At 43.0% G+C, this 20,405-nt stretch overlaps 1 protein-coding gene across 2 annotated transcripts; it reads right to left on the minus strand.

The window, feature by feature from the left end:
- Nucleotides 1-877: 877 nt before the first annotated feature.
- On the minus strand, nucleotides 878-20,176 carry si:ch73-61d6.3 (occludin). 2 transcript variants are annotated; one of them, XM_087830915.1, is made up of 9 exons: nucleotides 19,915-20,176; nucleotides 14,709-15,300; nucleotides 11,739-11,930; nucleotides 11,199-11,366; nucleotides 7,278-7,438; nucleotides 5,363-5,581; nucleotides 3,153-3,324; nucleotides 2,185-2,226; nucleotides 878-2,054 (listed from the first exon to the last, which is right to left on the minus strand). In XM_087830915.1, exons 2-9 carry the CDS (start codon nucleotides 15,285-15,287, stop codon nucleotides 1,956-1,958), a joined length of 1,632 nt encoding a protein of 543 aa, XP_087687041.1. In that variant the 5' UTR covers nucleotides 15,288-15,300; nucleotides 19,915-20,176; the 3' UTR covers nucleotides 878-1,955. The 2 variants fall into 2 exon arrangements, with proteins under 2 accessions (XP_087687041.1, XP_087687042.1); XM_087830916.1 differs by lacking the exon at nucleotides 19,915-20,176 and adding an exon at nucleotides 15,492-15,787.
- Nucleotides 20,177-20,405: the final 229 nt, after the last annotated feature.

Consider the following 20,405-nt stretch of genomic DNA (forward strand, 5'->3'; position numbering starts at 1 on the left):
TTTTAGAAAGCGACTGTTTGATGGTCATGTCGCATTAAATCTTTTACGTCACTGACACAAGACAGACGCCAATTATCAGCGCCGGAGAAGACATCGTGAACGCTTCCTGTCCATCCAGTGAAACTGCTGGGAAGACAACGTTGGAGAAACGTGAACATTTTATTTGTTCTGTATAATCTGCAGATTCTGACAGAAATCTGCAACTATCCTTTGAAGCACCGCTCCTCTAAAACAGCAATAAGGATCATTATTAGGTTATCTGCATTACTATGTAAATAACAAAATAACTTAAAGCAAAATTGGGAAACGTAAAGTCCGAAGTCTTTATATTAAGGCCATCAGTCACACAATACTGTTTGCTCTGGGTGTAAACAGAGCGCGTTGTGTGTGACGTCTTCTTTTCTGTATGCGGCCGCTTTGAGTTCACACTAGAGCGCGTTTGCTGTCACATTTTATTTGTCGTGTAAACGAGCAGACAAAAAAATCAGATTTGATCAAATTAGAATTGAGCATCAAGACCTGCAGAGTGAACGTAGCCCAAGCAATTTCCAGCATGCTGGAGCGCCGTGTCACAAGGCAAAAGTACTGAAACTGAAGGATTGTTGATGGATCAACAGCCAATCTTTATGATAGGAACGGATTAGGATCAATCGGGATTTGTCCAGAATCTGATTTCCAGCCGGCGGCAGAGAAGTGGAGAAAAGTTTGAAACAGAAATAAAAATCTGACTAAAACCTGAAGCAGAACAGTGCATGAAGTACAGAAACGCACCACCAGAGGGCAGTATTAGCTCACATTAGTCTCACTGACTGCTGCATCAGCAGCGCTCCTGCTCCCCCTGCTGGGAACTCGCTGCACATGCACTCCAGAGCAAATAGAGAATTAGAAATGTTTATTATTCACTAAATTCAATACTTTTTAGACAACATCATTTATGGAGGTACACAGTTACAAAAATGGTCTTTTTATAATAGCGTCAAAGAAAATAAATTCTTACAAAAATAAATGGCTCGCAAATGGTTTTTAAAATGACAACAATGTTCTTCATAAAAATACAAATGCAAGACGAATCACAAGCGAGTCTACGTGAATTTAAGGTGTACAGTAGATTTTCACAAACGCTGAGGATTAAAGCTCGTTTTCATTGGCAAAGAATCAAATGAGTTCAGCTTATCGACAGAAACAGCGAGGCGGGTTTTTCAGGAGTGTGATGAAAACATAGACACTGTGGTTAATTTGACTAATTTGCATAGTTTAAACACACAACTATGAGCCTACAGTATGTACAAGCACGAATGCATCTCGAGGTTTTAGAGACCAACTGTAAATTTGTTCTGATATATACGAAGAGCACGACTCGTTAAAAGAACGCACAATACAACACTGCCACACAGCCTGTTGGCCAGTTTTGGTGTCACAACATCTGTAAAAAAATATAAAAATCTCAGTGTCGACAAAAGCAAAAAAACGGTAAAAGAAAAGTGTTAAGTTCAGCCACATTTAAGGTCGTTACGAACACCGACGTGAGAAACCCTCAGCTAATGTTCGTCGGCCACACAGAGGCTGCGTGTTTGCTCGCCTACAACATCACGACTCTTATCTGTGGAGGACAAAACAAAGAAAAGTCGCCTATCGGAGAGCAAACCAGAGAAGCGAGCAAAGCGTTACCTCGGGCGACTAATTATTAGGTGACCTTCAAACCGCCTCTCTCCAACCGCAGCCTTTGATCCTCAGCAGTAGCCGTACCCTGCAAGCACTGAGGCCGAACAGGCCGGAGGCTCCTCCCCTTATTCTCTCCCAAAATCAGCGATTATTTGTTTACAGTAGATCATTAAACTTGCAGCGTGTTGCCCGTGTGTGTGTGTGAGCGTGAGTGTGTCCTTTAACTTTGGTCTCAGCAGAGTCTTTGTGGCATGTTGGAGTGTATCATGTGCTGTGGGGAGAGTGGGTGCTCCTCAGTGGTTCTTGTCATAGTCCTTCACCATGCGTTTGATGTGGAACAGTTTGTGTCTCAGCTGACGGCACGCTGTCTTCTTAGCCTGGTAGTCGGACGTCTGCAGACGCAGCACAGAAAAGCCCGTTAAAACAGAAACTCCACACAGGTTTGGGTCAAAGGTCTTTAATAATAATAAATACTGTTTGTTTTAGGTGAGTTAATAAAAAATGTCTGATATGTCTCCTCACCTGCTTCAGGTCCTTCAGCTGGTTATATTCCTCAGCTACAATCTGGGGAATAACACAGAGGTTATAAGGTTTGGTGTGATCGTCATACACAAAGGAGTCTTTTATGCACAGAGAGCTTAATAAGCAACGACTTTTTTAACACAGTGGCTCTGAGTCACTCTTCACCCTCGATAAAGGCCAAGTCGCGCAGCATCGATGGATCGGTTACCAGGTCAAAGTCGAGAGACTACAAAGTCAGACATGTTTGAGTTGTGATCCGAGAAATGAACTGTACAAAAACTGACAGTTAATGGAAAACTCTGATATTAGCATAACTCCCTGTAACAATTCTCAGAAATGTTAGTATGTTTATAACAGCGAGGGACCGATCAGCTTCTAAAAGCCAACGAGTAATGATGGAAAAAGCTCCTGCGTGTGACTCTAGGAGCTTAATATAGACGCTTTTCCATTAGTATCTACTCGATCGACTGGTTTTCCATTACTACTGAAAACCAGCTAATGTGCGTGATCGTTGTTATAGCAACGCATCCGACTGCGTAATTAGTATGCGTCACGAACGTTGAGGCGACAATATAAACTCCGGGTTAGTCTGTGTGGCTCCTCGTCAACTCGTGACTCACTGACCAGCCAATCAGTGGCATGCAGTCTGATGACATCACATTTTAGTACCTGCTCGGATCGCAGGTACGATGACCTGATGGAAAACCCTGAAAACTGTGGCGAGTCGATCCGAGTAGGTACCAAGGCGGACTTTATCATCGCAGTGTTTTAAGTGACAAACACAATAAATACATCAAATATTGAACAAATGTAAATGTTTGTTTTGTCGTCTTTGCAGATCCAGGATCGTATTTATTATGTGAAATGAGTTCCACTGAGAGGGAGCTTCTCTATGATCCTGCTTTAGTTTCCTTTCCGTGTCCAAGCTCAGCCGTGTCGTGACTTTCTGAGGAGAGGTTTCATCTCACCTGGTATTTGGCTGAGGTGTCGTCCAGCGTGTCCAGCTGCCGGCTGAGCTTGTTCAACCGGTCGTTAATGTCGTCCATCTCAGCACACAGCCGCTTGTACTCCCGAAGGTCGGCGTCAAACTCTCTCTTATAATCGTGTCGCTGATCATCCGATGTTATCTCTGGGTACACGCTGGAGGAAAAGAATGAAGGGAGGCAGGTGGTGCAGAGGAATAAGTGATGGAGAGACAGCAAAGGAAAGAAAGACAAACATCAGCATCGCAAATAAATCTCGACCAGTCAAAATGCAGAGTTATCAACTCTATCAGTCAAGTAAACGTTTACTTCTACAGCACGTTTAAAACAACCAGCTTATAAGCATATGCACCATAATAACAGTCACCAAATCAACTGCAAATATACGCTAAAAATCATTAAATAAAACTAAGTAAAAAAAAAAATGCTTTTTCTGTAATAAAATCCAGCTCAACTAGAACTGAATCTGGATCTAGGAATATCCAAGAGCAGCTGGCTCACAGACCTCAGTGTGTGATAGTTTAATAAGGTGGCGCCAAACCATTAAGATAAGTGCTGACATTTTAAGCTGGATCCTGAAACAGAGCCACGTCGACTATTAAAATCGTCGACGACTGATTTAATAGTCGACGCGTCGTTTGAAGCTTTGTAAGATCACAAAAGACGCAGGAATAAGTAGTAGGATTTAAGAGTGTAATAACAGACTGAAACAGAAGATGGCAGCACTGCATGTACAAGGATGCCAGCTGCCGTTAAACCCCGAAGAAGAAGAAGAAGCTGTGTCCCAGAATTCATAGCGCAGCCCAGCTCAGTTTCCAACAATGGCGGCAGCTAGTTAGTTTTAATATTACTCTTATTATTCTTTCTGGGTCACAAAATAAACGTTCAACATATTTTCAGGCGAGAATGTAGCTGTGTAAACCTCAAATATCTGCTCAGTTTATCAAGACACCACATATTTTCAAAAGCGCTCCGACGTTTTCGGAGACGTCTGTTAGCCACTAGCTCGATAGCTAGCCGGGGGCTAGGCTAACTAGAGCCGTGAGAACACCGGACTCCCGGCTAATCGTTTTCAAACCCACCGCGGTCTTTCGCTACTCAGGTTAAGCATAATATATAAGTCACTTAGATAACTTAAAAATGTTATTGTTTGTTTTGTTTTTTTTAGTATTTTATTTGTTCCTGAGTAAATCGGTTTGGCTGAGATTAAAGTTATAGTTTTTACATAGCTGAATAAACGTTGACAGTTGATTATCAGAAGTGTGAGATGCTCGAGAATTTACTCCGGTGTCCTGTTATATTTTAGATAGCAAGGAGTTTATTAAACTTCACTGAAACAATCTGCAAATTTCATTAAAATTTAATAAACTATCATCTTGTCTTTATTTTTAGTTAGCACAGACCTGAAACACTTAAAGCTGTAAGCTAATGATAGTTATATAAGAGCAGATGCTGCTGGTGCAATAAGCTGTAAGTTTTACGTCCAATGGATGATTATCTGATTAGTTGACTAATCGCAAAAATAATCGGTGACTAGTCGACTATCAAAATAATCGTTTGTGGCAGCCCTAAGGCCAATAAAGGTGTAAAGCGCTCACGCCCTTTCTTTCATGCAAAAGGTGAGCTGCTGCTCAGCGTCCAGGTCAAGTGATCAAAGCCAGCATAAAAGAATGACTGATATTCCTTCAGCACAGAAACACTGTGAAAGTTCAGCTGTGGCGAGTTCAACTTTAAATGTCTCCCTCTGGGATACTGAAAGTGTGAATAAATGTAACCATGCACAGTGTAAATATCCTGTCTCTATAATGGACCTTGTACCTTTGTCCCACTTTTCTAATTATGGCCGAGTACAGCTCATGTGAGGCGGCATGCTTTAGAGGATTAACTGCTCTCCTGGACAGAACGAGGGAAACGCCGCGGCCTCTCGTCCTTTGAGTGTCTGTAACTTTACCATTTTAAACGTACATGTTTCAAATCAAGAGATGTTCTCCCTGCACTTTCCGTAAATGAAGGTACTGTGCATGGTCTTCTGAGCTTAGGAATTAAGTCGTGTCAGAGAATATAGGTCAGGTCCCGAGGGCACGACAGCATTCGACTGCAATCCCCATCCTGACTTTTTTGCCTAATGACATTTTCTTCTCTAATCCAGACTGTTAGTGAGCAGCTCACAGATAAAGTAGAAGATTATTTCTCACCTCTCCAATTGTTCTGCATCCAGTTCATTGCCCGTCTCTCCTCCCGTGGTGTACTCCGTCTCATACTGAGACTCGTCCAGTTCTGGGTTACGTCTGCGCCTCTTGCCCCTGTTTGCGGAGGGTTTGCGGCCTCCGCCCGTCTCTTCTGAGGGGCTCGAGCTGGTCCCCCCGCTGTGGAAGAACATTTCCGATGGTCGGCTGTTTGTCCGTTCAGAGTACCTGCAGAAAAAAGACATGAGAACGTGGCTTCTTCTTTCACGGGCTTACCCCCCCGAGGGGGTAATGATTATAAGTTTAGAGGAGCTTAGAGCTCCGAGCCTTTTGTTTTTCACCAAAGAGATTTTTGCATTTGTGTTTTTCATCAGTTTGGGAAACAGTAATGACAAACATCATCCCACACATGGAAAAGATCAGCAGCATTTAAACCATAACGTGCTTGACGCTGCAGAGCACACGAAACAGACAAAACCAATCGATAACGTCAGCAGAGTTTTTCCATGTTAATCTCTGATTTAATGATCGATACTACTTTCTTACATTATGCAGCTAGACTGGAATTACATGTAAAAGGGATTTGGGGAGGGGGCTTTGCATTATGAGGCTAAGATTTAAAAAAGCAGATTGTTTTCATCGTGCAATATGACCCAGAGTTACTGCGAAAAAGACGATCATGTGTGCTTTCCCTCAGCTTCCATTAGCTTTTTTAGTTTTCACAGAAAGGTGTAGTCGAACATTTTAAAAATATTTAACCAAAGATAAAAAGCTCTAACGACATTATAATCAAAATAATAAAAGAGTGCTCCTAAATGCCCCGGGCAGACGCCATATGGAGGAAGGCAAAGGTAGACCTTTACTAACCCATTTATGATTATTGCTGCTCATATCTACAATCTGACTCTGTGCCGTATGGAGGCTCGCAGTGACCAGGAAGCAGCTACAGCTCTTTAATAATGAGAACGAGAGACACATTCAATTTTGTGGGTTTGTGGGGATTTGTGGAGGAATCCAAATCCAATGGCACAGATATTACAAGCTCCTAAAAAAACAACTGTGCACACTGCATCTCTGCTGCTTATCAAACACAGGTTCTGTTTGCCTTGTGAGGAAAATCTGCACTTTGAACCACATCGACTCAACGTAAAGTGTCTGTATAAATGTTTGTGCTGTTAACGGCAAAGTCTGAGCTTAGATAGATAGATAGATAGATAGATAGATAGATAGATAGATAGATAGATAGATAGATAGATAGATAGATAGATAGATAGATAGATAGATAGATAGATAGATAGATAGATAGATAGATAGATAGATAAAGACAGAAGGAAGTGTTTGTAACACAGCTTGTATCCAAACACTGCAAAGAAACAAGGTGCTTCAGAAATGCAAATATCCTGCTGTCGTCCTCAGAGAATTCAAACAACATGAAATTTTTATAAAAGGGAAAATTAATCCAACAAGCACTCACACACACGGATCTGTGTTGTGGGCAGTGCAATATGTTTTTGTAGATTTTAACATGGTTGGGTGAGCCGTGTGCTCTAAAGTGGGCTTTGCTTTCTGTCCCCCCCCCAAAAAAGAAGAGGAAAATATAAACAGATTAATTCTGCATCATTGAGCCAAAGAATCTGTGGCACTGATATTTTGTAACAATCTCTTTCTTTTCTCTTCCTCTGATACAATAAATATGTTCAATGATAAGTCCTGAGCTCAGGGTAAAGTGTGTGTTCTTATTCTGATCTCACACAGCCGACTGAAGTGACACAAATCAGGAAGCACGAAACAGTTCTGTGGTTCTGTGTGAAAAGAATAACAATCTACAACAATAATAATACAGAGTATATACTCTACATGCCAGACAAATATTTGCGAGCTCACGGTGTTGAGATAAGTATTCAAAGAAAAGTGAACCACCTACTCGTTGTTGTCATACGCATCGTCATTGTAGGAGCCGCTCTCCACCTTGGGCGGGGAGTAGGAGACGCTGTTAACTGAGGCGTTAAGCGGCCCGCCTGCCTTCTCTGACACCAGCAGGGTCGGGGCATCCTGAACACTCCGGCTTTCCTCCACATTGTTCACCTTCAGCAGGACGGAAAAAGCAGAGAGAGCAGGCTCAGCAGATGCAAACAGCTGAAGCACTCAAAGACCAGACCAGCACACGGCCTCGTTTCTCCTCTAACACATCGGGTGCACCAAAACCATCTACTGGGAATTTGTTTTGTGCCATTCGTAATATTTACTAGTTCTACTTAGCAAAAGCTTTGAAGCAGTGAAATATACTAAAGTAGAAAGTGATAAAGGAAAGCGTTGGCTTCAATGATGGCTTTAAAAGACAAAGAGAAAGAGATAAAAGTTTAGTAATTAGTACTTTAAGTCTGAGTGAGCAGTCAGGCATAAAATTGCACTTTGCAATCCAACTCCACACTGAGCAGCTCGGCTCGCAGTGCACGAAAAGCTCAGGAGAGCAAAAACAAAGGAGAGCTACAGGAAGTTAATTATAAATCAAAACTAAGCCAAAAATAAACCAATTCTTTCAGACTGCAATAAAATGTTTGTTTTACTGCACGCCTGTTTCTGATCCTTAAAACCTAAAGCAGTGAATGACACACACAGCAATGCTTCACTTCTTTCTACTCTCTCACGTCTTCACGGACACCTGGAACGGATCTGCCCTTCCTGTCTGTCGTTAAACAAAAGGAGTCGAAACGTTTCCCTGCATTTCCAAGTCCTTCCTGTGAGGTCAGGTGACAGCATGACGGCTTTCCTCACAGTGAAGGCCTCAGGGCCGGTCAGTGTTTAATCCACTAAGTGTATCAATGATTAGACCTGCAAACAAAGCAGCGGCCTTGAAACGCGCTCTACTTTCTCTACTATCTCTACTATCTCTATTATCTCTACTACGTCGCACAGAGTTTTTACTAACGAACCACCGTACACAGCTCTACTCCTGTGATAACATCGACCAGGTTTTCCGCTCTCTAGGTGGTACGTCGCTAAATTCCTGAGAGCTAAACATCAGCCTTGCCCCTAAAAAACAATAATCACACTGGGTGGAGCGCTTGGGTGGGGGCGAGCAGGGCTTCGTGCAGCTGCAGGAGAATCCTGTTGGAAGAATCTCAACAATGTCCTCTCAGTGAGAAGCACAGCGGCTGTGAGCGCGAGCACGGTAAGAATGTCTGAGAGTGCTGGGCCTGCTGAAGCAAAGCCAGGAGGCAAAGATTGACAGGAAGATTAAAAAAACGGCTCACAGGCAATGTTGGATGTTGATGAGGAGGCGGTGACCCATGGAGCAGCAGTATAAATGAGGCATAAGTGCATGTCAACAAAGGAAGGAATTAGAGGGGCATAGACAAAGAAACAGAGTCTTGATGGAGACTCTTAAGGCTTAAGTCTCCGTTAAAAGCAGAAAATCAGGAGATGTGTCTGTGTCAGCCGGGAAAGGTCGGCTTGCATAACTTTAAAGAACTTTTTATTTGAGGTAATTAAGTAGAGATAATGGTCTTTACAGAAACTTGTTAGAGCAGTGACTAATCAGAGATTTAACTACTCAGACACGAGGTGATAATGTGGAAGAGTAACCAATTCTTTGCTCTCCACCTCTCACCACTATTTTCTCATTCTTATGTTGAGTTCACGCTGCTTAATGTCCTGTCAGAACATTTTCTAACTGTGAAGCAGCTCAGGATGCTGCAGACAGCCCTGCAGGAACCGACTGTGATGACCTCATGCAGCAGACACAATGCAGCGCACCACCTCGGGCGAGCTGAATGCAGCTTGTGTGTGAGGTCATCAGAGCGAGCCAGGCCTCCCTGAGCTCAACAACAGAGACGGGTCCAATCTCAGACCGACCACAGCCTTAGACTGTCACTCGCCTGGTGCTTAAAGGAGCCAAACGAGGCTGATGACTCATTCTGTGGCAGAGACACAGGTAGTGTGTCAACAAAGTAATAAAAAAAGCCTGCAGTGTGAATGTGACTGGCTGTCATCATCATAATGATAGTAATATAAGGAACGTAAGGACAGGAGAAAGCCACTGGCACACGCTGGCTGCTTCATATAGAGCGCAGTCTTCATGCAGGAAGTTTGACGCACAGACTGCAGATCATACATGTTGTAGACTTATAATTATCTGCTCCCACTGATCATTAAATCCTCTAAGATTCATCTTACTGTACAAACTCTTCTGTGACTAAAAACATACTTTGGTGTTTTGACTTCCTGGAGAAATTTGTTCCAGTGAAGAGACTTCATCACTGCTCCTGCAACGAGCTCGATGACTTCACTGTGCTCCATTATTAGGCAGCAGTGCGAGTCACTGTGGGCTCATCTCATTCACTCTGCCTGTACACCTCTGTGTGCTATGTTACACTCTCGGGAAGGACGAGCTCCCTCAACAACAAACGGCTCTATATCACTCACCAGTACAACACGTCTGTTTGGTGGAACTTCAGGTATCTTTGCAAGAGCTACACTGTGACTCCCAGCGTCCTTCGACACACCAGTGTAATCAAATGATATTAGGTAAGAATGTAGCAGTCTATGTAGGAGGCGAGAGGGAGGACACACCGGAGAACATGCAAACTCCACACAGAAAGGCCTGATGGTGGAACTGAACCCAGAACCTTCTCGCTATGAGGCAACAGTGTGAACCACTGTGCGCTGTTTAATCATTAACGTCATAATTAATCTGTTTCTTTCTTTTGTAGTTGGCATGTATCTGCTATGCGCCGTGTTTGTATATTTATCTGTGTTTCTGACATTCGAGCGGATGATGTTTGAACAAACACTAGATGGGAACAGGAAATAAAGACCATTAGTGTGATGAGGTGCTGTGCCGGAAGCCTGCAGTACATAACGTGACTGAAAACATTTCTTAGATAAAAGCGCACGTTTCTCTGCATCCTTAATTCATCAGACTATCCTGTTACGGCTGGTTATGAACTATAATTAAATCTCTTACATGGCGCTCTTGATGCTTTCATTCACTATCGGCCCACGTTTCAGTTCCTGGTCCTGCATGACTGAAAGGCTGTGGACTTTTAGAAAAACACAGCGGCAGGCTCTCTAGAAACCACCTGCCTGCTTACCGTCTCCTCGGGTGGTTAATGATTATTCAGAGTGAAACCAGGTTGTAGGCCATTTGCAAACAATCACCGATTGCTATCATCCTGACCCTGAACAAAGTGACTCAGTCAGAGGAAACACTGAGTTTAGCGTTACTGTTTCCCTGCTGAACCCTTCACAACATCACACACGAAACTCCTCTCGGACTGTGAACTCATAAAGCCAGGCAATAAAAGCACATGAGAGAAGTAAACTGGCGATCAACACCAATCAACTGTCTCTCGACGTGAGTTATATGTTACAAACAGCAGGGGTAATCAAACTAAAATAGGGCATGTGCAAGTCTCTGCTGGGCTATTTACAGGTCACCACAATCGCCTACCTGTCATTATCACTGATGACTATCTGCACAAGGTGAATACGTCACTGACAGCTTACCTGCTCACCTACTTCGCTGCCATTTAGCAACAAATCACATGATTTGTGACAGAGAGGTAAAGCAAGTTGGCTTAATCGTTTATGCAAAAGACACAAAACAAACCCCGCTGTAGTCGAGCATTTCATCATCGAATCAAATCTGTCTGTGATTGCTGTGCTCCACCTGAGGCTAAACTCTGCGTGACCCTGCTCACTTGACTCCAAGCTCTGCATGCATAGACTCTAGGCTAGTTTGGGGCAAAGGAAATGCAGGAATGCAGGAAGGAAATGCGATTTAGTTTTTTAAATCCTCCATTTAAACTCATTAAACTGTGTCCACCATCCTGTTGTCTCTTACCCAGTCCTCTACATCTCTGCCCTCTGAGGCCTTCCCACCAACAAGAGGCTCTTCCCAGTAAATATTCGGTTTGCCGTAGCGCCAGATCTTCCCTCTCGTCCTCTGAGCGAAGAAAGCAGCAACACTCAAGGCGAAGACAACCAGGAATCCACATGCCATTGCAATTCCCTGGTAACGGCAAGAATATGAGTCTGAGTACATTTTGAAAGAGATAAGCGCCGAGATAAAGTTGGTTTATCCCGGTACAAAAAGTACAAATGTGTAGCAACATTATGAGTCACAGTGCTGCACAGAACTAATATGAGAAGGAAACCTCCCTTACACCACAGTTTGAACAGGTTTTAACAAGCAGATAACAGAAAACAACTAAAGTCGTTACTGTTTTCACTTATAAACGGCTGATAAACAGAAATAATTAAAAAACAAATCAATCAAGAAAACCTCTCACAGACTTTTTACCATTTCAGAATAAACAGGTTCATCAGGCATCGTCACTAAATAATCCTGGAAACAAATCCTTTATTTAATATAGCTACAGACCTCCTGTGGGTCCACAAAGCAGTAATGGTACAGGTACTGGTTGTACATGGGGAAGCCTCCCACTCCTCCCATCTGCGAGTAACTGGTCTGGTAAAGATTCTGGCACATCATGAGCATTGGATTGTACATCATACTGGAGGAGCTCTGGGCCATGGGGTTTACCCCCACGATGTAGACGATGTTTATGATGCCCTGAAAGACACAAACAGTGCACCAACATATTTAGTGTAAGAGTAAAGACACATGTGACATCTGAGGGCTGATTAAGAGACGTTTCAGAGGCAGCAGCATCAGATTACATGATGGCAAACAGTCAGCAGCAATCTTATCACATGTGTGGAGAACACACTGTGAGTCCAAAGGCCACAGTACAAGGAGGAGACAGACACCTTCCACGTTGGACTAACAAATGTTCACTGGCTCTCTGGCTTTGATAAGTATGTATTTAATAGTTAAATCAAGTGGAATCATTTTTAAAAAATAAATATTTATGTTAACAGTAAATGAATGAAACTACGGTGAAAGCTTGAGTAAACAGGTCAGCACAGAAAGTCAGACTCTACTGAGTGATTCTGCCAAAAATGAATGTACACTGAGCTCAATAAACATAATGGTGCTGGATTAACATCTGTATGCAGTGGTTAAACAGAGTGAGGAGTGGAAGTATTTGGCTTCAAATTATGTTTCTGGTATTTAGGGTTTTAGAAAACATCCAAATTTAAATACTATTCATAACAAAGAAAGGCGTTCCCAGTTTTGACTGTCAGCGTAGGAGTGAGATGGGAAGCTTGCAGGAAAATACTGATGATGATATGATTATGTTAAAAAATACACTTTATTATCCTAATGGAGTTCCAGTTTACTATCCACCTGAATTAACCTGAAAGAGCAGAGCTCTCACAGACATGTACGCATCTCTGCATGTGACTTATTATTAGGGGTGGGGGGAAAAATGGATACTGTGTAGCATGGTGATATTTTGTTAGCTAATAATGTATGGATACAGGGACAGCAGAAATCGATATTTTGTTACAAAAAGGTTTTTGTGCTCTGACTTCAGAGCATGTTGATCCTTTTTCTGAGCAAGAATCCTGACATTCCTTCACTGTCCAAATGTGTTTAATAAACATGACAGTTTACTTATTTTAATTTAAGACATGTTTTATTTTAATCAAGTTTAAAACTTTTTTATTTAATGTAAAATTATATTTTGTTTTAATTTACTTTCAAATTCTTCAGTTGCTGAAGGGGCTGCATAGTTTTCATAAACTGCATAGTTCAGAATAGCTATAATTGTACCAGATGGTTGATTCAGTTAAGTTGGACTAGACTGTAATACAAACCGTTCAGTTTGTCAACAATCAAACTGAAATGAGAGAAAGACTGAGTGTGAGACTTTGATATTAGAGAAAATGAATATTGATAAAGTTTACCTTTATGTACAGAATCTGAATATCGCAAAATATTTTTAAAAATTGCAATAATATCGTATCGTGCGTTAAGTATTGTGATAATATCGTATCGAGGGATGTATGGTGATTCCCACCTCTACTTATTATATCATTACATCACTGAGCTCAGTATCACAATGACTATCAGCTGTTTGCAGTGGACAACAACACCGTCTACAGGCCCAATATTACAAACTTAAAGCTAAACAATCTGTTTGTTTCCCTCTTTTCATATTTTTGTGGGGACCAAAATCCCCACGAGTCTGAAGACATTTTTGAGGCTCAAAATGTGGTTTTCGTGTCAGGGTTACAGTTAGGTTACGGTCAGGGTCAGGCTCAGGGTCAGGCTCAGGGTCAGGCTCAGGGTCAGGCTCAGGGTTAGGCTCAGGGTTAGGCTCAGGGTTAGGCTCAGGGTTAGGCTCAGGGTCAGGCTCAGGGTCAGGCTCAGGGTTAGGCTCAGGGTTAGGCTCAGGGTTAGGCTCAGGGTCAGGCTCAGGGTTAGGCTCAGGGTTAGGCTCAGGGTCAGGCTCAGGGTCAGGCTCAGGGTCAGGCTCAGGGTTAGGCTCAGGGTTAGGCTCAGGGTCAGGCTCAGGGTTAGGCTCAGGGTTAGGCTCAGGGTAAGGGGCTAGGGAAAGCATTATGTTAATGAGATGTCCCCACAAAGACATGAAAACATGGTGTGTGTGTGAGAGAGAGATTCAGTGATGACTGTAAATTAATTTCCCTTTAAGCTTTACTGTCTGTGCAACAACAATCTAAGTATATGTCTTCAGCTAAAATTATTTTAGCTGCATGATGATGAAAACGTTGAGCTCTTTTGGCAGGGGAGTTGGGGATTTTTGTCAAACAGCTGATGAGAACGACTACAAAAGGTTTTGTCCTAAACGGGAGGTTTATGAGGGAGCTCGGGTCACGTTGGGGTGGCTGTAGCTCAGGAGGCAGAGCGGGTCATCGAATAACTGGAAGGTTGGTGGTTTGATCCCTGGCTGCCAAATATCCTTGATACTGACCTCAAGTTGCTCTCTGCATCCATCGGAGTGTAAATGTGTGTGAACGCTAGACAGAAAGCACCTGTGTGAATGAGGCATGCTGCGTAAAGCACTCAGGTACATTATTCACCATGTTGTGCTAGCTTTTGTAAATAATTGACTTATTTAAAGTAAAGTGAAGTGTTTCAGTCTCCTCTGTGATGCAGAAGCACAGAGTCAGAGTTCGCTCCATCAGATGAAGGTTCTCTTCTATTATCTCCAGAAAATTAGTAAAAATATATTTACAGCTTTAAAACTGTCCAGCAATGATGTTTTTATTTGGTTTTGTACCTTGTTTGGTTTGAATTTGTCGAGAGTTCTTTGCTTTACTGATTATTTGCCATATTTTACAGTTATGATAGCACAACCTGGCAAACACTGAGGAGACAAATAAATAAAGTTTTCACATGAATATTATGCTTTCAGAAGATTATTCACCAAAGTACTTGCACTCCTCTCTGTGTGTGTTAATAAAAAAAGAGCAGTTTTACCTGCAGGGCAGCCATCAAAACGCTGGATATCAGGACAGCCAGGAAGTACTTTCTGCCGCGGACTGCGTTGGTTTTAGAGAAGCTGGCGATGAAGAAGGCCAGTGCTCCTACGAAGTTAATGGCTGCCATGGCAATCATAGCAGCTTTGGCCGAGTAAGGAGAAATGTAGGAGCCGGAGCCGTAGTAGTTTCCGTACCCGCCGTAACCACCGTAGCCCGAGCCATAGCTGCCTCCAATGTAGCCGCTGCCGTAGCCCATCCCAGAACCGTAGTAACCCATTCCCGAGCCGTACCCGTACTGGATATCCCACATGAGCGTGGAAGCCACACAGGCGAATATCGCCAAACACAGCACTATGACTGTGACCATCATGGCTTTGATGATCCCAGGAGGTGACAGCCATTTGTAGAAGTGCTGCGGCTTGTCCTCCATGTAGTAGGATCCCGGTGGAGGTGGGTACATGTTGTAGTCGCTCTGAGGGCCGTGGAAGCTCGCCGCGGGCCCAAAGCCATTGTTGGGTGGAGGGGTGAAAGGGGGACTGTAGACCGGTGGACTCTCGTAATGCTGTTTGTCAAACATCGCTCAAAGACGTCTGAAAGTGTAAAGAGAAACACCAACACACACAAAAAGTCAGTCAGCAAAGAGATCAAAATGTACGGCGCACAGGCGGGAGGAGCCGTCCTGAGCTGCGTTTCAGCTGAACTGATATGAGCAACGCTACATGAACAGATACGGGAAAACTAGGTGTGACTAGCAAACAAGGGAACAGTGTAAATGTTTTACCATTTACAAGGGAGTGCGTTTTATGATGGCACAACTAAGCTTTGTTTATCCAGTTTTCTCCTTCTGTTTGGCTGAGAAAATCACCTCTTGGACAGATCACATAGAAAAAGACACACAGAGAAAAAAATGAGAGGAATAGCCGCAGTTATGAGGTCTCTGAAGCAGCCGAGTCAGAATCAGTACGGAGACGTCAGTACCAGGACAGGGAGAGCATCCAAACAACAATACTTTCCTTTCTGCCTCTTTACAGGCTGTGGAAGTGTCTCTCTAGCCTCACAATGTCCACAATTTGAATATTTCACATCTCAGTATCCAGCTAAAACATTTTTCTGCTACACAGAGATTTGCAAGGCCACAGTTTACGACATAACAATCCCCATTCTTCTAACACCGAGCTGCACAGGGAGTGGGAGGCCAACATGTTTCACTGAAAGGCACGTAAACAGCTTTCCTGCAGAAGACCTCGAGGCCTCTGTTACCTTTATGTTACTAAAAACTGTGCTCTCTCTCTGTGTGGTGTAAATACGAGTATAACAAAGCGTTACACCTGCAACTCATTAGTTAGCATTATCATTCAACAAATAAAGTGTAACCGAATCTCAAGTTTAATTTAAAACAGTATGTAGACACACGTACAGAGCTGGTGGAAGAGCATGTTTGACATTTTTCTTACTCAGTTTCTGTGCTGAGATGTTTCGGGGGGGTTATTGGTAGGGCTGCCACGATTACGTCGACTATCAAAATCGTCGACGACTAATTTAATAGTCGACGCGTCGTTTGAAGCTTTGTAAGATCACAAAAGACGCAGGAATAAGTAGTAGGATTTAAGAGTGTAATAACGGACTGAAACAGAAGGTGGCAGCACTGCATGTACAAGGATGCCAGCTGCCGTTAAACATCAAAGAAGAAGTAGCTCTGTCCCAGAATTCATAGCGCAGCCCAGCTCAGTTTCCAACAATGGCGGCAGCTAGTTAGTTTTAATATTACTCTTATTATTCTTTCTGGGTCACAAAATAAATATTTAACATATTAGCTGTGTAAACCTCAAATATCTGCTCAGTTTATCAAGACACCACATATTTTCAAAAGCGCTCCGACGTTTTCGGAGACGTCTGTTACCCACTAGCTCGATAGCTAGCCGGGGGCTAGGCTCACTAGAGCCGTGAGAACACCGGACTCCCGGCTAATCGTTTTCAAACCCACCGCCGTCTTTCGCTACTCAGGTTAAACCTGATATATAAGTAACTTAGATAACTTCAAAATGTTATTGTTTGGCTTTTTGTAGTATTTTATTTGTTCATGAGTAAATCGGTTTGGCTGAGATTAAAGTTATAGTTTTTACACAGCTGAATAAACGTCAAGCAGACAGCTGATTATCAGAAGTGTGAGATGCTCAAGAATTTACTCCGGTGTCCTGTTATATTTTAGATAGCAAGGAGTTTATTAAACTTCACCGAAACAATCTGCAAATTTCATTAAAATTTAATAAATTCTCATCTTGTCTTTATTTTTAGTTAGCACATACCTTAAACACTTAAAGCTGTAAGCTAATGATAGTTATATAAGAGCAGATGCTGCTGGTGCAATAAGCTGTATGTTTTACATCCAATGGATGATGATCTGATTAGTCGACTAATCGCAAAAATAATCGGTGACTAGTCGACTATCAAAATAATAGTTTGTGGCAGCCCTAGTTATTGGTAATTTAAAAAAAAAGAAAAGAAGGAAAAGCCTAAGATGCCGAGTCATTCAGAAGTTTAGACACACAGAGAGAGACACAGTCCCTGGCACTGCCCACAGTGTCATAACTCTTGCTCTCTTTTATGGGACTCGGGTGAACACAATGGAAGAAGAGGTCTCGCCTCAGAGCCTCCATCTCAGACACCTTCCCATTATACCCTCCCTCGGTCCTCCTTATCCTTCAACCCCCTGACAATTGCCCTGTCTCTTAACTCTCTCCCCCGCTTCTCTCCTGCCCTCCATAACTCCTTGTCTTTGTTTCAGGAGCAGGAGGGCCAAAAGTCAAGGCTGCCCGTCACGGGAACAGTGTTGCTATGAAACCAAAGTTAGAAAAAAAAAAGAGAGAGAGAGAGAAAATTGGGGCAGTGTCCGGGACGATCAAACAAGGGCTCCTCTGTGCTGCACGGACGGAGGCAGAAAACAGAAAAACAGAAAGAGGGGGGTACAGGTGGATGAGCATGTCCTTTATTCTCAGCTGGGTGCTCATTTAGTTCCTGCTACTGTTTGTTTATATCGGTAATTTAGCTTTTTACAGCAGCCCACTGTCCCAAACTCAATAAATGTTGAGCAATGAAACAAAACAACAGAGGCCCAGAAGAGTGAAATCAAACAATGAGTTTGAATGAACGCAGGAGAAGAAGTCTGCAGCATCACATCAGCAAACGTCTCCTCCTATGAATACACTTGAAAATGCTTTTATAACATCGGGGTTAACGCCCCTTCTCACGTCGATTACAGGTCAAATACATTGATTACAGTAAATGGTACATGTGAGATGGCAAAAAACAGACACCGAAGTTCCTCTTTCTAGAACACCTGCCATACATGGCAATAAATTTAAAGCCCAGATGGTCTAGAGGGCTTGTCCTTTCTTGACTGGTCTTCTGTCATCTGTTACCAAGCAAACTGAAATGCAGTTAGAAGCTAAATGAATTTCGGGCCTTTGGCCTGGCAGGATTATGTGTGTTTGTAAGCATGTACGCAATCCTCCTGTGCTCCAAGTCACCTACACAATAGATTGTGAAGCGCCATGTCTTCACAAAGCTTAGAACCTTCTTTAATAGACTGAGCATCAACTCTGAATGAGCACAAACATGCAATGTGTATAAAATAATTATATGTGATAAAAAGGTTAATATGGTGGCAATAGCTTTAATAAACATCTTTAATGCAATATCAGTGCTGTAGGATATATTATTAATGCAATGTTAATAATGCAGGTTATATTGTAGCAGTAAAATCATTTCTGTATCTCCACACCACTCAGCTCTGACTGCGTGTCTTCTACCTCACTTTTAATTGCTTCTCCCTAAAATTTCCACTTGATTGCACTAGCAAAAGCAGAGCACCTCAGGTCATCTCGGGAAGAAATCAGCCAACAAGCCACTACATGCTTAAAATACTCTGTTTTAAATAAATAATAAAACTACTACTACAACTTAAAAATAAGAGCTTGTACATGAACAAGAAAGATGTTTGTGGCTGCAGCACAATGATTGTTATAGCCCACAAAAACATGGGGATTACTTATTGGGAAGCTTTTCTCCCAATACTGACCTGGATACAGTGAATCTACTGTAGCAGGAGTAGTACAACACCGACAGCAGTAGCAGTACATGTGTTTGTCTAACACTGGATTGCCTGGCTCACTTTGAGGCTGGGCAGAGAGCGCAGTGCTTGGACCGAAGTCAGGTCACGTCAGACGCCCACCAGCCACAGTCTGAGCACCACTACAACACAGAGTCTCTATCATCCGTCGCTCATAAAGGAATTCCAGTTATACAGTCACATGCCGTACATCTGTCAAAAACTATTAGACCCCTGCCCGATGTAGGCTGCGACCCACTGGCACACTCACACGGGAGTCAGCCAAGACTTCCTGCTCAAAAGCACCCACTGACAAAGCTCCTGCACCATAAAATCTGTGGGGAATAATCACAGCTTTCTTTTAATGCTCTAACACGAAAAAAGCTTGAGGGACGTGTTTCACCTGGTGGTTTTAAAACCCTCCCCGTGCCAGACTAAGACACAAAGACAGGCACACGGACCCCCAACAATGACTTTACAGAATAACCAGCTGATTGAGGAAAAAGTAGGCAAACTGAAGCAGGAGGTAGGCAACAGACCCCTGGTGTCTACAACGCTTACACGGTCTTAATAAAGGTTGCATTAAGAGTCGGATCAGCCATTAGAGTAGCTCTGCTTTAAATATGAAGGGTGATAAGATCAAGGCGCTGTAAGGTGTGCAGTATTTTACATGACCAAAGCACAACTTCACACACATGTATTTATATTCATAAGCGCTAACCTGGGTACATACATCACTGAGGTAAGCACCAACACAACACAGCGGTCTAACCGATTACATGCTTCAAGTACTTTGGATTTAACCGTGATTTATTTTACTTCAAACTAAATACTCGTCGTGATATCAATACAGGCGGGGCTTTTGCGCTCTTTAGTTTTAAACAGATTTATGTACCGTGCGTAAGCTAGCTAGCAGGACTCTCGGGGGTCGTTAGCCCACCTGTCGAAGTAACGAATGTAAATCCGACACTCGCTGTAACAGCGGCAAGTATGAACAACTTTATGAGACATTAAAGAAAGTTACCTCACTTCTTAGAGGCAAAAAAAGTCACAGTCTGCTATTACCTTACCTCTATCCACCTCACGGTTATCTTACCTGAGGTCGCCGAAGGGGGGGGGGGATAGAAACTTGACCAGTGTCCGCCCTTATTTCCTGTCAAAACTCTCCTTCCTTTAAAAGTGTGAAGCTGTTTGGGAAACTAAAGCGGCCGTAGAAAAATGCGTTTCTCTGTTTAAAGTAAACCTCTATCTGAAAGCAGCGCTGAAGTGGTTTCTCCGTCTGCAGCAGCCGTCTGTCCCCGGCACAGAGGCGCAGTGAGCGGTCTCTGAACAAGTGCTTTGTCCCGCTAGTCCGCCGCGATGATGAGGCCCGCCGCGCTGCACCGCCGCCTTTCAACCGCAAGAGGTCGCGCTTTCTGCCTTAGCACGACGACACACCAGACGCACGCGTTATTAGAAAGCAATGTTTTCGCAGCAGACACATAATAATACCATTTAGCAACAAAACGGTTCAAAAAAACGGAAGCAGGCATAGCCTTCCGCCAGACGATATAGTTCTTTAAGCTCATCAACAAACCGGCTTCAGTG

Source organism: Neolamprologus brichardi, chromosome 17 (genome assembly GCF_056152115.1).
Source record: "Neolamprologus brichardi isolate AB-2024 chromosome 17, ASM5615211v1, whole genome shotgun sequence".
Lineage (NCBI taxonomy): Eukaryota > Metazoa > Chordata > Actinopteri > Cichliformes > Cichlidae > Neolamprologus > Neolamprologus brichardi.